Source organism: Miniopterus natalensis, chromosome 5 (genome assembly GCF_054644295.1).
Source record: "Miniopterus natalensis isolate mMinNat1 chromosome 5, mMinNat1.hap1, whole genome shotgun sequence".
Lineage (NCBI taxonomy): Eukaryota > Metazoa > Chordata > Mammalia > Chiroptera > Miniopteridae > Miniopterus > Miniopterus natalensis.
Window position 1 is genome coordinate 21384741 of NC_142085.1, and position 19326 is coordinate 21404066.

The 19326-nt window shown below is 46.2% G+C and overlaps 1 protein-coding gene across 5 annotated transcripts in view; it reads left to right on the forward strand.

Annotated features, from left to right (window-relative positions):
• The window catches only part of TFAP2B (transcription factor AP-2 beta), a 29315-nt gene extending 10474 nt beyond the window's left edge, over positions 1–18841 (forward strand). For 2 of the 5 annotated variants that reach the window (XM_087817442.1, XM_016209821.2), the window contains 6 exons: positions 7164–7383; positions 8969–9087; positions 11257–11398; positions 14339–14598; positions 15642–15704; positions 16889–18841. In XM_087817442.1, coding sequence (XP_087673568.1) covers positions 7164–7383; positions 8969–9087; positions 11257–11398; positions 14339–14598; positions 15642–15703 — 803 coding nt within the window. In that variant the 3' untranslated portion in view covers position 15704; positions 16889–18841. The other 3 variants (XM_016209819.2, XM_016209820.2, XM_016209822.2) reach the window with 2 other exon arrangements.
• Positions 18842–19326: the final 485 nt, after the last annotated feature.

The window sequence follows — 19326 nt, forward strand, 5'->3', positions numbered from 1 at the left end:
TGAGCTACCATCACGTGTGGAACTAGCTGGGAAACCCTGCTTTCAAAATGTACTATGTAATTATTTCATTGATAACTGGAGTTTGCCGAACTAAACCTTATGTCATTGAGACAGTTCCTGCTCTGCTTGTTTTTGTATTTGACTTTTTGGTGGTAATTTTGTTCCCAGGACCCTGTGTTTTATGAGTTGTTTCTTATTTTTTTTAATTGTGCCAAATGTGTTGCTAAATATGCGCATCCTGAGAAGCTGGGGAAGCCTATGCACATTTCTAAATCTTCCTACATACGCCTTCGTGATTTAGTGCTACTGTGGAATCACCCCATACTGTTAAAGGGCATGTGATATTAACAAATGTTTGCAGTCTCTTGTACAGCTGTAAGCAAAATAATTAACTAATTAAACTAATTAAATGTAATTACAATAACTCATTTCGGGCGTATTGCAGCTGCTTAATTTTTCCCCCCTCTTCTCTGACAGTCACTGAGAGAATGCCTGGCGATTAGTGCGGCTGTCAAAAGGCCCGGATGTCACTCACATGCCACAAATTTAGGAGCTTGAATGTGTAAACAGAACAATCTTTAATTATCACAAGAACTGGTGTATGGAGAAACAATTTTAACTACAGTAACCCTTTCTTCTCTATTCTGGAGAAGGCCCGTCCTTGTTTGGTGTCAACAATCCCTAGCTGCAGTCATTTATGATTCATTGGAGCCACATGACTTGCACAAAAACAATGAAAAGAAAAGATGTTTTGGAAAATAATCCAGAGTCAGACTGATATAGTAGGAGGGTTGTGAAGTAAGGATTCCAAAAAGGGTGAGATATTCTCTATTTTCTTCTGTTACAAAGGCAGAGAAAGTAGCTCTGAGAGGTGGGAGCTGGGAAGTGGAAGCTGTACTGAAAATGATGCCATTTGGTTTTGGAATCTAGTATCTGAAGAGTAGTGCGGTTTGGGGCAAAACTATTTAATTGTCGCTTCACACATCTCTCCCTCTCTTCTTTAGATAGTATCGTTTCTTCAGATTTTAATGCCAGCTGTTGGGTGTGCTCGGTGTCTCTTGGTGTTTAGATTTGCAACTGTGCTGACAGCTCACTTTCACCATTTCCTCTTGGGTCTTCTCTTTTGGTTAATTGCTGGTTAATGGGGGAATGGGGTGGGCGGGGGAGGCAATTCTTCACTGGCTGCTTTTATTTCTTTTTTGTTTTAGTTCCCCCTCCGTTTTCATGGAAAGCTAGAACTCCTTAGCTCAGATTCTATATCCTAGGAACAGCATTTGGGCTGGCGGTGGGACATGCCCAACCGATGACCAATCAGAAATGTCGTTAATAGCCAGGCCAATAAAAATATTTGGAACTCAGCTTGCCTAACCAAAGGGAGCTGAAAGTATTCTTACGTGTGTAATGCTTTTCTTTCAGGGCTTGGATATGTTTGTCAGCAGGATGTGGAGATTTATGTGTAAAGGTGTCTGCGGGAATAGGGAAAGGAGGCTATTGACTGAAGTTACTGGTTTTGTGTTGGAAACATGCAGTACTTGTTATGGGCCCAAAAGCTTTTCTTTTTCTTTTTCTTTTTTTATTGTGTAGCTTAAAACATCTAAGTGGCACCCTTGTGGCATCACTCATTGATTTAGGGGGTGTGTATTATGAATATGAAATGCTAGGTCAACTCCATTATTTAATATTTTAGGTATTTGCTTCATTACATGGAGAAAAGATCTTAATATCATATTTTTATCTTTAGAGCCACAGGCAAAATAGGAATAAGTGGTTGATTTATTTTTCTAGATTACTGTGAACCTGTTAAAATAAGGTTATGGGTTCATCAGCTCCTTCTCTGCTCTCTGATCTCCCACCTTCGACCCTCCCCCCAGCTTTACGAGGGATGCCTCCAAAAGATTAATTTCATAAAAGAGGAGGTGAGAAAGTTTTCTGAACGACATATTCTAAATTTCAACAACTGGCAGGGGACTCCATTATAATTTATTTTCTAATCGTCTTTTAAAGAGATTTAAAAAATTCTACCTTGTTAATAAAAGTATCCCAATTGGCCCAGGTTTGGGTGTCTCTGCCTCTGTTTATGAAGCTAGAAAATTTAGGCATGAAGGGTCTCCCCTCCCTCCCTACCTACCTCTCTCTCTCTCTCTCTCTCATGGAAGCCCACCCCACTTCTAAAATTTAACCAGTCCAGTTTTTCAGCCGTGTTGATATCACTCCCTAGATTATAGGCTAGCTCTCTTGTTATGTTTGCTATCTGGGCTTAGCTGACATTTCTGAAGTAATTTAGTTAAGAGGAAATGAGTTGTTCCCAGTAGAGAGAGCAAACGAGTGGAGTGAAGGTAGCCAGCGTGATAAATGGCTCTTTCATTTGAGGATCTCCAGAGCTCGTTTACGGCTAATTTTCTGTATTGGCCCCCTTTGAGCTATTAATGCAATCGGCAGGGACCGTGGCCCCTCTCCTCTTAGCTGCCCCATTAGAGCTCCCATTAAGCTGCCAAGTTTCAGAGTCTCAACTCCATGGCAGGAGTGGGGGTGAATAATGAAGGTGCTTTTTAAACTCTCCTAATCTAAACCGGCAGAGGGTGGTTAATACGATTTGAAGGGGGCTGGTCAATGAGCAATCAATAAAGTAATAATGAGAAGGATTCGGTACATTAACAGTCTAAAAATCCAACGAGACATTAAAAAATCATTCTTAACTCTCAGTTCCATTAAGATTGGGAATCTGGGCTGGTTGGGGGTGGGGAGATGGTGCCCAGCTAATATCATGATCACTGCCAACATCCTCCAGATACCTTAAAAAAAAAAAAAAAAATCTCACCTAGGCTTTAAGAAAAAGTTTTTGGTGCAGTTGGAAGCCAATATGCAATTGGTTTCACACCTTAGGCATCAGAAAAAATGCTGGGATTTCTTGGAAAGGATAGCGTGGCTGGAGTCCAAGGTCCAAATGTTGTGACTGTGGGGCATTTTCGTCGGTCTTAGGGATATCCTGTTTGGTTAGTTTCAGTTCAACCTCCATTCTCTCCCTTTTTCCCCGTTAGTTCTGGCCCCTTCCCCACATAAACACTTTGACTGGCGTGGATTTTCTTTTGGGTGGGGGAGAGTAAAGAATTTGCCAGTTGCAATTACCGTGGGTTCTGCTGGGATTCTCCTGACTTAATAGGCATAAACCACCCAGAGTCCGTCAGTGCCTCTGAAAGGGTAGGAGTCTCCTCTTAAACGAAGAGGTTTGCCTTTCCAGAGCTGATCTGTATCCCCCAAAATATGGATTCAAGTGGGAACTCTGAGAGACACTCCAGCCAAACAGGGAGTCATCAGAGTTCATAGAATTTCAAAGCTGGAAAGTTAGATGCTCTTCAGCACACCCACCACCCACAGCGTGGGAACTCAGAGAGGAGGTAAATGACTTTCTCAAGGTCCCACAAGGCGAGTGAGCGATGAGACCCAACTCAGTTTCCAGCCTCAGACTTTGTCCGGAAAGGATGCCAACGCTGGATGTTTGAGGCTTTTTTATGTTCCAACTTTCTTTGTGGGAACCCTTTTATTTTTCTTTCCAGGATTTCAGTAGTCTTTTTTCTTTTACACTTGTTATATATACATTTGGAATAAAATTTAGCCCTCGGGTAGATGAAAAGCGACGCAAGTGTAAGGAAAGGAGTGCTCTGCTGGTGAGAAGTAATTATTTCAAGCAATGCTCAACCTCTTGTGAGGCTTCCTGGTACAGTTTACATATTTAAGTCCACGTACCTTTCAGAAGGACTTAACCCTTGAATCTATTTCTCCCCTTCAGATTCACGGAGGGTCTCTTTCCAGGCAAACACATAGATCTCAAAGCCACAACTGCACTTAAGTTTAAGGAATGCAGATTAAGAGCTTGCCCTGTTAACATTCTGGTTCTCTATAGTCCACGAATACATAATATTTTCTCTAATCAGCTTTCCCTCCTCTTTCTTCAATAAAACTCCAGTCCTTGTAATGAAAAATTGCTGAGTTTTTAAACCTTTCCCTTCTCCCTAAAATAATTCGAGGGAAAAGGGAGGAGGGGAGCAGGTTCTGAGGGTGTACCCTCCAGAATTTGGCCAGGCTATCCAACTGAAAACTGAAGAGAGAGAAAGAAAAAACAAACAAACAAACAAAAAAAATGAAACAAAACAGTTTTAATGTATGCACAGAAAATTGTAAACATGTAAAGAACCGAAAGCTTCACGCTGAGTTTTGCTATGCTCCATTTCCCCACCATTTCCTGCTGTCGCTTTAAAGCGATCTTAGTTGTCTCTGGGTTCCGTGAGCAGGAACAGTGTACTCATAATTACTAACAAATCAACCGGGCCCTGTTGCTCTCTGGGCTTACGGATAAACTGGAGGAAAGCAGAAGGGAAAAGACCAAGAATAAAATATAGGGTTAATCAGCTGAGCTAAGCAGGTGTGGGAGGGGAGGGAAAGGGAGGGGAGATGGTGCCAGTGCTACGGGCTTGAAGGGACTTGAAGGGACGTTGGGACCAGAAATGTGTCGGCTCTAGTTCAGGGGACCAATGCTAAGGTCAGGGTGGACAAGAGGTTTATAACCCGAGGATGAGAAAAATAGAGGATAGAAATAGGATTGATACTTACATTTAGAAATGGAAATATCCGAAGCATGTCTGTTCAAATAGTTGTCTGTGGGTAAAGAAACAAACAAAAACAAAAACAACAAAAAACTCCCCCCCCTGCAGTGTGCTGACAGAAGCTGACTGGATTGGTGATATTTAGGTGATAATGTAAATGCAGAGAGGAAGGTACAGCCCTCGGGAGGGAGCAATATACATTCCCCAAAGGAAATAGCTCTTGTCAGGTAAATCAGGCAATTAACAATAGTGAAATTAGAGGGCAGGTTATAAAGTGTCTCTGAAGGCCTGGCTCTTTAAGAGATTTGGCATCTGGGACTGTGAGAAGCAGGTAAAATTCCAGTCCTCAGGAGATAATCGTTTATCTGGGAACTAGGAAATGCACTTACTATTTTTAGCTTCGTGGGGTTTCTTCTGTGAAAATATTCTAAGTAGTATTTAAATATAAAAATGTTGCTGAGCATCAAGTATGAGATCTGTATACAGCTTATTTCTATAGTTCATACCATGTTAAAGTACCAAGGTCCATCTATGCATGGGGGGGGGGAGTTTTCCAAGGTTATCTAATGTCGGTTCTCATGATTGTAAATTATTTGTTTATAGTGCTTGAATATGAATCTGACATAGGGGAATTAGAACCGCTGTGAGGAATAGCATAGGTTAAAACAGAGGTGGACGCTGCATAAGAGAATTAAGTGATAGATGTCCCCAGCCCAGTCCCTGTCTATTAAGTGAACTTAACTCCATATTTTACTCAAATTTAATTAAGACTCACACTTCAACTTTTCATTGGTTCACTCTCAAATGGGAGGCAGTTTCCCCCATGGGAACATGGTGATGAGATGAGAAAGCAAACCCCTGTAAGTCACCACCACCGTGACCACGTCAGTGCACAAGATCCACTGTGTTCCCTAACATCACCAGTCTGCCCTGGGGTAAGGTCTAGGACTCCGTGGACAGAGCCAGAGATCCAAAAACATCTGCTAAGAAGCCGCAAAAGGGAGTGCTTCGGTCCCCACCCCCACTCCCTAGGAAAGCCCTTTCCCACTAGGTCTTTGTAGAGGGCTGAATTCAATTCTTGGTAAATGAAAGATTTGGGACCTAACTGGCTCTTAGGGGTCTCTCAACAATCACGGAGGTCTGAATGCTGGAATATGCGGTACAGAGAATAAGCTGTTGAGAAAATATTGCGTTGGGCAGCCTGTTTTATACGAGGGAAATTACACGACTTGTTTGACATCTAGGGTTCTAGGCTCCAGATGGCGGAAAGCGTATCTTTCCACTACCAGGACTACCGGGTGAGGCGGAGTCTTTATTAAGAGTGGGAATGGAAGCCTCCTTTTTCATGCCAGATGCATGTTTCAATAAACCCCCTAGACTGGTGATCTACAAATACTGTTTGAGAGTCTGAATATATGGAGGAAGCTAAGGTGCGGGGCAAGTCGAGAGGAGAAGTCTCCTGCCCAGGGGCGTCCAGAGCCTGCAGGAAGAAAATGGGTTTCAGCAGCGTGGGCGTCCAAGGGAGCCAGAGCGCCAGGGAACTGGGAGGGCGACGTTGGGGGTTCCTCATTCCCAGCCTTCTGGCTCTGCTGAGCCCCGCCTCTTCCTGAGGTACAGATGACACTGAAACGATTAAACAGAAATACAGGCTGGAGAGACTGAGTGCGCCTGGGCAGAGCGGTGGCAGCCAGCTGTCAGCTCTTATTAACTTCTGCATAAAACATACCTTGAGTGCGGTTTGTTATCAATTACTTGCCGAAATGAAACAACTGGGGCAAGGCAAGACCGCAGCTCACATGAATTAGAGTGATTGGTTGATTGATCAGGGCACCTGTTGTAAATCATAACCGCTCCAAACAATCACCAGCCGGTGTTTTACGTTAATTGGTAAACAAAATTCATGTCACTCCGGAATTGCTTTCCCCGGAGAGGAGCGTTTGGGTTCATTTCTAAATGAATCTGCTGTTACGACGGAGAAATGAGCAGCTCTTTTGGGCCCAGCTCCCCAGCTGAATGGGTATTACCTGGCTGTTCTTGGGCCCCACCCTCCCGATCCTCTCCAGTGATGACCATGATTCGGGTGCAACGGGAGAGGAAGGAGGGTGTCCCCCGAAAAGACCCTTGGCATTACCATCTGCTATCATTCCCTTCAGCACCGTATGTGATTACCTTCAGGAGACCGATGAGAAAAACCAAGATTCAGAGAGGTTCAGTGAGATGTCCGAGGTCACACAGCGTGTGACGGAACAGGATGTGCTCGGGTGCCTAGCACAGTCCACACTCTGGGCAGCGGCGTGTTTCCTGATTTGTGTAGCCAGCGGGGGCTGTGGCAGGCGACACTCGTCTGTCTCCACACTCGGGGTAAATTTCCAGAGGCGTGATGGCTTTTCCACTTGTTTGCACACAGTGCTCTGCACGCCCCGCAGCCCCGCTGGGACCAGCCCTTCCCGCCGCCGCGGTCCCCTGAGCGCGCGTCCCGGGGCCCCGGCCCCGCGCGCCCCGGCACCAGGATGGAAACCCGGTCACCTTTATGGCATCTATATATTTTTTCTCTCTCTCTAGTTCCGGTTCCTCCCAAATCGGTGACTTCTCTGATGATGAATAAAGATGGCTTCCTGGGAGGCATGTCCGTCAACACGGGCGAGGTGTTCTGCTCGGTTCCCGGCCGCTTGTCCCTGCTCAGCTCAACCTCAAAGTACAAAGTAACCGTGGGGGAAGTCCAGAGGCGGCTCTCGCCCCCCGAATGCCTCAACGCGTCCCTCCTCGGCGGCGTCCTCAGAAGGTAAACAGCCTCCGCCCCGGTGTTCACGGGCTTGAACCGGAGAGAACCGCGGCCGAAACCGAGACGGGGCGGCCGCCGAGCGCTCCGGGCCCCGCGCGCAATCCCCGCGCTCGGACCCGCGCGCCCCGGGCGGAGCTGAGCCGCGCGCCGCCTGCTCTCCCGCGGGCGCGCGACCCGGGAACCTTGCGCTCCCCCGGCCCGGCCCCGGCCCCGGCCCCGGCCGGCGCGCGCTCCCTCCTCCCCCCGGGCCACTTCCAGGGCCTCCGAGCCTGAGGGAGGCCTGAAGCTGAACTCACTTACCTTACACAGAAGCTGCACGGAGTAACCCCGCCGGACCTGCAGGGTACCCTGATCAATTTATTTGGATTAAAATTCAGTTGGCGGCTCAGGTGGTCACAATCCACTAAGGCACTGCGCCCTACAGTTTGAAAACGTCTGGTCTACACGTGTGGCACCCTTCCTTCAGTAATACTACCGCCAATAATAACAAGGACCCCACGTTAGAAGCATTAATAATGATTCCTTGGGGACATTAAGATGCTCCTCAATATTGGGGGAAGACAATCCATGGACTTCTCCTGGAACATGGGGGAGGAGATGGCTTTTATCTTAAGATTTCTTAAGATTTAAAGCCTCCCCCAAAGTCCCTGCCAACACCCGAACCTTTTGGTAATGTCACTGATGTGAACTTTTCCAGGTAGCCTGTTTCAGGTGTTGAAAGTCCCTTTCTTTCCTAAAATTCGCTGTGTGAACAGTACAGCAAAAGAGGTTCGAGTAACCGGTTTTTTTCTTGTATTTTTTGCCCAGACCTTAGCATTATTACAGGGGAGCCATGGGAGGAAGTAAGGGTGTGACCCACAGGCTTTTCTCACTGTGACTCCTCTAGCTGTGCTCCCCTTCATTTCAGTTTTCCAGTGAGTGCTTTGAGCCCCAGAGTGTGGAAGTTTCTTTCAATCACCCCCAGGCCTTGAGTGTGTGTGTATAAAACTTGCTGTGAGATTAAGTGAGATAATATAAAGTGTTTATCACATAACTAAACTCCCTAAAGTGTTAGTTTTACTGTTGTTATGATTACCATCGCCATTAGTTTCAAGTTTCAGTCTTCCTTCCCCTTTTAACCCAACTCCATTTTATAGCGACTCTTGACCCCTTCCTAGCAAAGCCCACCTGTTTCAGCTAGTGCTCCTCCTCTCCGAACCTCCCAGTTCTTTCCTCTTTTCTGCCTGGCTGTGCTCGCCCAGTTTCTGCTCACCTGACTGGCTTGGTGACGAGGAAAGAGCTTGTGTGTGCGTATATGCAACTTTCGCCTCCCCTAGACCGACAACCTACACCCTAATTATTCCCATCTGCTATCATTTTTTTCTCATGAGATAAAAAAGAAAATGCTCAATTTTTTTATGCTCTGTATTGCAGAAATTAAGCAAACCTCAGCAAACTATCAGCAAATAACCAAAAGGAAGGGGGGAAATGTGCTAACCTCAAGTTAAAACCTCTTCAAGCTCCACTGGGCTTTAGATTGCTAAGTCTAAACTTTGTTTCAGGAACACTCCGAGGTTAATCAGAATGTTAATTCTTGCAATTTCAGAGCCAAATCGAAAAATGGGGGGAGATCTTTGCGAGAAAGGCTAGAAAAAATCGGTTTGAATTTACCCGCGGGCAGGCGCAAAGCAGCAAATGTCACGTTACTCACCTCCCTGGTGGAAGGTAAGCAAGACGTGTGGCCATTTCGCGAAGTGGCTGAGCTTAACTGTCGGCTGAAGGCTGACATTTCACACATTTCCTGATTAACTGGAAATCATTGCAATTGTTGTGCCCTTATGAGTGGATGTCAAGTGACTGTTGGAGAGAGAAGTTCAAAGGTCTTTTTACTTAGACGGAGCCAGTAATTGTAGAGAGGCCAGGGGACGCCTAGGAGGGTCCCTGTGCTGTGAGGGGTACTCAGGTTCAGCCTCCAAGCCAGTGCAGGGGTCACCTCTGTCGCCAGGTGCAGGACAGTGTCTCTACTACCCTCTGAACTCTTGCAAGAGTAACTCTGTAGATAGCAGTCCATTCTATACCCCTTCTCCTTCCCAGATTTTACTTCTGAATCAGTAGTAGAAAACAGAGTGTTAGTTATGAAACTATTATTACATTCATAATTCCTAATGGCTATTTTAAAATTCATGTCACTCCCAAAGCCCTATCTCCTGCTGATTGATTATGTGGGACTTATTGTTATTGAAACACACCTTGGTAAGGCCAGCGGTGCCTAGGAGAAAATTGGCTGGGGGGCTGAGGAAACATGGTGGGGAGTCATGGATGGTCTTCAATGTAGATTCATCAGTTGTGAATTAAAGAGACATAGTTATAAAAGACACATTATAATTTGCTCATGATTTTGGGGTGGGGATGATTTTTATGGTACGTAATAAAGAGGATCTTCTGCAGTCTAGAACAAGAGGATCTGCTGTTGAATTTGTGGAAGGGGGGAAGGATAGGAAGTACAGCCAGATGGTCCTAATAGTGGAAGTTGTAGAATTTTGTCTAGAGGCTAACATGTATGCTTTTTCTTCTGTTTTCATGGGTGTGATATTATGACACTTCAGGAAGGAGCTGGTTTTTGGAGAAGGGGATCTTAGAATATTTAAGCAGCAGCCATAAAGTCATCACATTTATGGGTACTGCACTTTGCCAGCTTTAAGGCAGAGTTGCCTGGCCCAAACTTTCCCTCCAGGGGCAACGGTCACCAAATATCTGGACCACACTTATTAGTAGTTGACTCTCAGCCTGGGGCTTTTCCTTTTGGCCCTTCAGGGAATTGGTAATATCACAATCTTCATTTTGAAAAGCAGTCAAGGCAATCTCAGCCCAAGACAAGGATTTGGATGGAGAAGGGAGGAAACTGAAATTCCAATATTTGGTTGGCAGTTTTCAGTTTTATGAATCGTTGTAAGCACCATGTCTGAAGTCTTTTGTTGTTACTATCATAATGGTGATTAAAAGTCAGACATGGTCATTAAAAATAATGTGGCTATGGGATAATTCAACGTGGTTTTTTTTTTCTTCCTGTTTGGGATCTTCCCTCGAATCCCTAAGGCTGTGCTTGAAAGGGTAATAATGCCTTATTTGAGAGGGGCTTCCACATAAGCTGAGGAATCTCTCTCAGATATTCAAGTTTTCTATAGCCGCCCTGTCACCTTTGTGCAGTAGAAAGTTCATAAGTAGGAGGGTGAACGGGGACCTCTGAAGAGGAGAAACCTGAAACCAACTAGCTGGAAACAGACAGGAGAATAAATATTTCATTGCTGGATAGAAATACTCATTCCATATACGTTTTACACATATTCATTAATATATGTGGGCATCTACACACATAGATCTATATTTGTGTATATTGGTTATTAAGAAGAGATTTTTTTCCTAATGCAATTTGTAGGAACAGAAGATGCAAAAGATAACACAAAAGATAGGAAGACTTTTACATTTGTGTAAAGTGGCATAATGCTACTAAGAAGAGGGGCATCTGGCTTGAATACCCAGCCTAGCATCTAGGTGCAGTTGTAAAGGGGCTCCTGAATATATCCCCCCACCTCTTCCTCAAGACAAAGCACAGGGTGTGGGAGACCTGAGGCTATTCAGGGAATGAAAGCCTCGCTAGGACTTGGCTGGAAGGCTGATCAGGGAGCGTCTGGAAAAAGAGGCAGGAGCAAAGTTTGTTCCATCAACTTCAAATAAAGCCCGAGAATCATTTTTTACTTCGGGCGTCTGTCCCACCTTCGCTTTTGCCCAGCAACAGCTGGCTGCTTCTGTAAATAATACGAATTGACCAGGGAGCCTCTCCTGCCCTGGGACTGATGAGGGTGCTGATTATTTCCTCTGTGGCTGCTTTTTCAGGAGAAGCTGTCCATTTAGCTCGGGATTTTGGGTACATCTGCGAAACAGAGTTTCCCGCCAAAGCTGTATCTGAGTATTTGAACCGGCAGCACACGGACCCCAGTGACCTGCACTCCCGAAAGAATATGCTGCTGGCCACCAAGTGAGTGTCCCAAACCCCCAACTTCTATCCTGCGGACTCACCCGGCTTGGGGGGACTTGCAGGGGAGGGCAGTGCACACCTCCTTTTTTGGGCAGAGAAAGTGCCCAGCCCTGGAAGCAGCACTGATTGCCAGCGGGTTCACTGGGGGCTCGGAAGCCCTCCCTCCTCAGCCCCCTGCCCCCCCTTCACCCTTTCCTGCCCCAGTTGATTATGGGCTGTGGGTTTGTCTCCGTCTCCTCTGTTTCCAAGTTTCTGGGGGAGGATGGCTTTGTGAATCCGAATCCAGGTTTTTCAGGGTTCTCTTCTCCAACCCCGGGGATGTCAGGCAGATCTTTTCCAGGTGGGTCCTCGTTCGGGTCCTTCCCTGGATGCCTGTGTGCATATTCCTGCCTGGGCTCCACTTCTCCCTGGCATATCCAACCAGCCACCGTGCGCTGGCTCAGGGTGTCTGTGTGTCACCCACGTGTGCCCATCCCTACCCGCAGCTCTAATGACTCCCTTCCCAACGTTGCTGTTTGGCATCTTCCACAGACGTGAAATTTACTACAACTCCAGAGGGGAAAATAGTAAATCTCTGGCTAAATTTAGGTCTAGAGCTCATTTGAACTTTTACAGTGGGTTTTCTATTTATTTGATTTACTCCTGTCTTTGGCTTCCGTGTCATATTGTTGGTGTTTTATGGCCAGCCCAGGCCTGCAGTGGGCGGCGCCGCGTGCGCCCGCGTTCCTCTCGCAGGCGCGCCCGAGCAGCGGCGCTCATTTATTTAGTGCTCCAGGACGCGGTTTGTTCCGTTGACAGCGTAATTTAAAGAAATATATGGAAGGCTGAAAAATCATTTGCTCAAATTTGTCCAGATGTTTTTGAGACGTGATTGGAATTTGATTGCCCCTTTCCGCAGGGTCAAAAAATATTAATGTCCCAGAACTTTAATTGCTTACAGACCCTGGTTTGGGCTTTGAAGATTTAAAACGTTTGACTTTAAGCATTTGTTCTCCCCAGTTCAGAATTTCCTTCTTGGCACGTCGGTAATGAGTACAAACTTAAGAAAAGACTTTAACCATCTCTCCCAACGATCAAATCCTGGCACCCACCCTGTTTTTAGAAGGTTTTCCTCTGATGTAACACTAGCAACATAATAGGTCTTTGTCAGTAAATTGCCCTTCCACCCCTTGCCCGTGTGTCTGGTGGCAGGGGACCAGTTGGTGCTTTATAAAAGAGTAAAGGTACTTTTGGGGGGGGAGGGCGTGTAAAACCAAACTGTGTAAATTAGGTGAGAGGATTCCACAAACGACTCTGACACTTCCCTAAGGAATGCTTGTAAGGTCTCCCCTTGAAACCTGGTGGCTTCTCTCAGGCCAGCACTTCTTAACCCAGGGTGAGTGTCAGAATCATCTGGGAACTTTACCAAGAAGTGTTTTTGTGGACCCAGCCCCAAGCCCCCTGAGCTGGAATCAGTGGGGGTGGAGGCCTGAATGTCTGCATTTGAACCCCACAGGTGATTCTGAGATACCTCTGACTTAAGAACTGCCCTGTTTAGGTCAGACCTGTTACCTGTTTCTTCTTTGGTGTGAGGATGTACGTGTGCATTTCGAATGGAGAAAGCAATAGAAAGGGGGTAGAGAGAGAATGCCTGTTAGTGCTCTCCCACCCCCAGCCTTTAAAACAGAAAAACCTTTCAGCTGCTGCGTGTGGGGGTGGGGGAGGAGGTCTTCCTCATCTAGGTTAGCCATTACTCCTGGGGGTACTCTCCTGGGAAAGGATGCCCAAGGGTCACTCAGATTGGCCTCTAGGTACCTGCCCACATTACCTGTTGGCCAGGCCAGGTGTAGCCAGATGTCAGGTCATCCCAAGAGGGCCTGGGGCTAGAGTTCGGTAGTTTTTCATTTCTCCCCACCCCCCATAGACATGGTGGACACAGGCTGATGGAATGAGCCTGCCAGTCGGTAAAAGGCTGTGGCCTTTGGGATGCCAAGCCTCTGACTGCCAGCAGAGCCAAGCCATTGGACCTTCTGGGTTAAAACTCTCCTCTTCCTCCTGTATTAAATTTTTCTCGAATAAGCTCAATCCACAGTTAGGCCCACAGGATTTCTAAGGCTGGGAGATTCCTCTAAGTTGTAGGTGCCTTGAGGAAATAAACAAAAAACAACAACCTTCAACAAATAAAAATCTACCCTCCCCAGTGTCTTAACCATCTACCTTTAGGTTTTATTTAAACAACGTAGGACTCCTTTTATATTGACAACAATTCTGTTGTACAAAGATTTTCAGTCACCTACACGTGAAAGAAAAAAGAGGGACAGAAAAATACCTCCCTTCCCAAATACTGCAGGTAAACAGATTTTTTGCTTTGAATGGAATCAGCATTCTCTTCTGCAATAAACAGTTGCTTGCCCTGGGCCATGCAAGGCTCCAGCAATCTGCTTCTGTGCCAGGGACAGGCTTGTGGCCGAGGGGCCTAAATCTTTCAGGGCTTTTTGAGCCTGATAACCAAGAGGTTGGAGAGACAGGGGAAAGAAGGGGAAAGGGGTTTTTTTGTTTGTTTGTTTGTTTAAGAATTACCAGGTTAGAGCTAAAAATTACTGAATATTCAAAACCAATCACTAAAGGCTAGAGGATCTCCCAAAGCAGAATTATGGGGCGCGGGAACGCAGGATAAAAGACTGGAGGGGGGGAAGGCTAGGCTTTGGGATGCAAGGGGCGCATAATCTCCCCACCCCCGCTTTCCTTTCAGTCCCAGCTGCTCTAGAAGGGCGAGCGCTGGGAAAGGAAACAGAGCGGAATCGCTCACATTAGCCTCGCTCTTTGGCTCTACGGTGACCAGGCGCCTCTGGGCTTGTGTGAGCCTCTCCTTTCTAATGTCAATGACAACGACACTAAGGGTGAGTTTTTTTTTTGTTTTTTGTTTTTTGTTTTTCCTGTTTCCCTCCCACCCCTTTGCAGGCAACTTTGTAAAGAATTTACGGATCTGCTGGCGCAGGACCGGACGCCGATCGGGAACAGCCGGCCCAGCCCCATCCTGGAGCCCGGGATCCAGAGCTGCCTCACGCACTTCAGTCTCATCACGCACGGCTTCGGCGCCCCGGCCATTTGCGCCGCGCTCACGGCCCTGCAGAACTATCTCACCGAGGCGCTCAAAGGCATGGACAAGATGTTCTTGAACAACACCACCACTAACAGGCACACGTCTGGGGAAGGCCCAGGTAGTAAAACTGGCGACAAGGAGGAGAAGCACAGGAAATGAAAAATTAAAAAAAAAAAAAAAAAAAGGAAAAAAAAATGTTTTAAATACAAAAGGAAAACAGAAAAAAAAAATTTAATTTTAGCTTTAAAATATTGGATTGGCTTTGGAAGAATTCTATTAGGTAGAATACACATACAATCAGAATTAAAACAAAAAACTAAGTAACTTAAAAACTGAGGCGTACAACGGAGCAACAGTATCGGTTCTCAGTGTCTCTTTCAAGATACATTTGGAGACAACCGTCTGGATTTTCCACCTCGGTTCTTTCGAGCTTAGTAATACTGATAATAAAAGAAAACCCATGGTTTTTTTTTTCTTCCCCCCCTCCCTTTGGAAAATAAACATAAGACTAAACATGAGAAAACGCTAACTTATTGGAAGAAAATCGGAGAAACTGTTGGTGTCAGTGCTTTGACAGCTGGTTGACTGAAACGCACGAACTTTTTAATTTTTAATATTTTTTTAAGGAAACTGTCTCGAAGACCCCGCCCTCCCCCTCCCCTCGCCCCTCTCCCCACAGCCCCTTTTCTACTTTCCTCCAGCTGTCACGGGAACCTTCCGGGAAGAACACTCGTGTGGGTAGCCCCCCCTCGGTGCCCCCGCCCCGCCCTGCCTCGAAAACTCACGGCTGCCCAGCTCCGGGGGGCCCTCCGCTCGCCTACTTAGGGGGGGCTGGGGCGGGCGGGGCGGGGTGGGGGGGCGCGCGCAAAGCGCGCAGAGGTGCGAGCTTGGCTGCAGCTTGCCGCCGAGGAAAATCCGGACTAATAATTTGATTCAGACTCATCATCAGTTCCTTTCAGAAATGTTACTAGTTCCTGCCCTTGCCAGACTCGGCATACAGAGAATCTTGCATTTGTTACAATATTTGTGTCAACTACCAATTTTAAGAATAATAGTAAAACACACACACACACACACCTGCACCACAGTATGAGTACGTTGATTAGTATGTAATTCCTTCGGAGGGGTATGTACCATTTCATTCTCTTCTGTTTTCCAAAGCTTTGCCCGCATGGTTTATGAGCTTCTTCAAAGAGGACTGGGGCTTCCTACACAATCTATAAGGTACAGAGAAAAAAAAAAATCGGATCCCTTTTTAATCAAAGCCTGTGTGTCAGAATTCTGCAGGTGCACTTCTTTAAAGAAGCTCAAAGGGAATAATTTAGAAAGTGGCCAATAAGAGGTTGAAGCAGCCTTGAGTCTAGTTGCTAACAGATACCTCAACATGGAAATCTGGGGGATGGCTGAGCTGCAAAATGGATTTTAGGGGAGAAGAGTACCCAATCTGTTAACGATATTGCCCTGCCTTTAGAATGGATTCTACCTCCTTGGGCTCTTTGTTGATGGCTGTTCTGGCAGGCAAAGAAACAGCTTTGGAAGTGGTCGTGGGGAGGAGGGTGGTGCAAGCTCCCATGTTTCAGCAACAATTGCTTTCTTACAAGATACTTTATGAATGAGGCATTTTTCCTCTCCCAGACGTGCACTTGTTTTGGCATAGGATGGTAAAATAATGCAAAGTGAAAGGAGATGTATTTCAGCTTTGAATTTCACCGTCTGGATACACTGGGAGTATTCCCAGTGGATAAAGTTTCATGCATTTAATATCTCTCACTTCTGGCAGCCCCTCTCCTTTCTCGGGCTTCATCTGGGCCTTGTCATGAAATAAGATCTGGAATCCATTGTCCCCACCCTCCCAAAAGCAGTGGGAAATCCCCTGGGGATATGGGTAGGTGAGGTAGGTTTCTAAATTTAGTATCCATACAGGCACCTCTTTCTACAAAGTAGACGTTAGGACCTTTGCAACATCCCTTGAAGATAAAGATCCAGGTATCTGTTCCACAGGATTTACAGTTAGGACCTTCTAGGACTCTCATTCTGCTGCTCCTGTGGGTCTTGGCCTTGGGAGGTTGAAGGGCTGGGTTTAGGAACCTATAGAGAGCTTTGCGCTGACATTTTTATGGGGGAGGGAGTTAGGGAGCTGGTTTCAGGTCACCAGGAGGGCCCAAGCAAAGTTAAAGTCACACCTCAGCCCACCCACCGCTAGCTCCTGTGGGGGGCTCAGCCGTCAAAGAGTTGAAGGAGTACCAAGGCCGGGAGCTAGACCTCATGGGGAGTGTAGACACTCCCTGCCTCCCCTGCTCAGGAGCCTGCGCCTTGGCCCGAGGGCCTGGCCGCTTGCATTAGTTGTGTTCTGATTGCGAAAGGCCGGGAGAAACCACACTGAAAACCATCGTCTCCTTTCCTTGCAGGGCAACGCGCCCCACGCGTGTGACGTGCGAGAGACGCGATGGAAGCGCCTTGCTCTTACTGTGCAGGTCCTGAGAGCGTGTGGGCCACTCGTGCCCAGTCGTGTTGAGGACATAGAATCAGCCGCTGGAGGGGCCGCGGGCTGCGTGGGCCCTTCCCGCTCTCGGTCTCATCTTAAGGGCTAAGGCGACCGAGATAGCCCCATTCTCCAGTAGGTAATGGGAAGGCGCCCCGAGGGCTGCAGGCTGGGAGGGGTCTCAGCCCTGCCTAGTCCCTTGGCTACCAGCGGCCACCCAGGGCACCTGCTCCCCGAGGGCGAGTAGCCTAGAAATGTCCGGGTGTCCCCCACCTTTGCTAGGACGAAAGCTCTCCATCCCCAGGCTCCTAAAGGCGGGAGATGGGATAGGAATGGTCTTACTTGGCTACGGAGGCTTCCATGCCCTTCATCCTCTTTCCTACCTTCCTCCCACGTCCCACAAAGAAGAGCTGGGTGCGCGTCTCCTCTGCCCCCCTGCTCCCCCTGGAGACAACCCTGGCCCCCTCACCCTCCCGCACTTCTCCCTTCCCGTAGGACCCCGCCCCCTACCTTTCCTTAGCCAGGCCTGCTATGTTTATCTGATAATTGAGTTATTAAAATATTTGGTTTCCTTGGGCCCATAAATCAATAAACAGTAGGATTAACACAAGAGTTTGCCTCTTAAATCAAGGGAAACGTTTAAAGCAAGCCTTTTTGAGCTTTGTTTTCAAACCAAACAGGTGAGTGCGGCTCTCCCCTGACCCTATCCTCTTTAGACATATTTCTGGGCCCCAGGCCCCCCTCCCAAATGCAAGGCCCCAAACCGAAATGGTGCGAAAGATAGAAAGGAGCAGTCAGGATGACCCGAAGCAGAGCTGCCTGCACACTTTCCACTGCAAGTTCCTCTGGAGGTTCTGAAGGTCTCCTGACCGTTCTCTGTCCGCTGGGAACTGTGAGTCTCAGGGGAGCCCCCCCCCAAAAGTATTGGTCCTAGGTGAGGATTCCATCTCAAAGTGATGGTGAACTTCTCCCCCAAACTGGGAAGGTACCCCACCGCTCCCCACCCCAATTATCTTGCACTTTCTTGCCTTCTCTCTGTCTGGCTCCACATCCTTAGCTTTCTCCACCCCCACATAAAGATCCTGAGAGGCTTTTCAAAGACCGGGCTGTTTTATTTTCTTTGGCCAAGGAAACTACTTTCTCTCAAGCAATTATTTCATATCCTAAGAAAACTTTGGTCGAATGGAAAACCTGAAATCCCAAACTGATCTACACACTTTCCTCCGGTACAAAGCCTTACTTCAAAGGGCAATTCGTTCCTACTTAGAGTGTTTATAGAGAATTTGTCACCACATCTGATGTCCTGGGTGCGTAATGCGTTATATGGAAAGGAAATAACCTTAAACCATCTGATGTTGCCTCAAGAGCCCAAACAGTGTTTCCCCTCATGTGCTGAAGTATGTTGAATTATCAGAGGGGGAAAAGACAGAAGAAAAAACATCAAAATTCATTTTCTTTTCTTTTAAAAGTGGAATGAAAATTATTCTTTAAATGCCAAAATCAACTCCTCTGTTGAGTTGGTCTCTAATTCACTAACATAGTTTTTGCCACACAATCAAGAAATATCAATCTATTGACTCTTCAGGAGAAGAGCTCTGGAGGGTATCCATGTTAAGTTTGTATATATTTATTTATGCTTAATTTAATGGGAATGTGTAAATATGGCGAGCAAGTAGTTTGGGATTATTTATCTGTGAATCTATACCTCTGTGAATGGGTGGTTTAAAAAAAAGAAAAAACAAACCCCGCTTGACCCTAGATAGAATCCTATCTGAATTTTTCTGTTCTTTATAGACAAGCTGTTACGGTAATGGGTAGAAATTGGTTTATTGTCCAGTGTTGATCTGATTTACATAAATAAAAAGATCGTTGTGTTTTTGTTGTGTTTTCATCTTCAGTTTCTTGAATATGGAAATTGTTTAATTCTACAAACAGAAAAAACACACACACAACTATAGCCAAGAAGAAAAAACATCAAGATTTTTCTTTTTGTCCCCTCTCATCAAAACATAGGCAATGTTTTGTTACGTCACAAATACAATAAATTTTGCTTCTCAGAAAAAATGGACACTTCTTTTCCCTAGGAGGTGTTTTTAAATTTTTAAAAATTCCACATTGACACTCTTCTCTCCTGTTCCTAACCAGATTTGCAATAAAAGCTCATGTTAATGGTATTTCTTGCATTTTTTTTTTTTTTTTGCCCTTTTAAAGAATGAAGTGTTAAATGTACATCCTAGTAAGTAAATTTAGTTACATGTTCCCAGCAACTAAACAGCTCTGGGTGCAAGTCAAAGATGATGTTCCTCTCCTCCCTGCTAGGAGTACAGTGTTCTAGCACAGTGTTCCTTAGAGGGGATGGCTCCT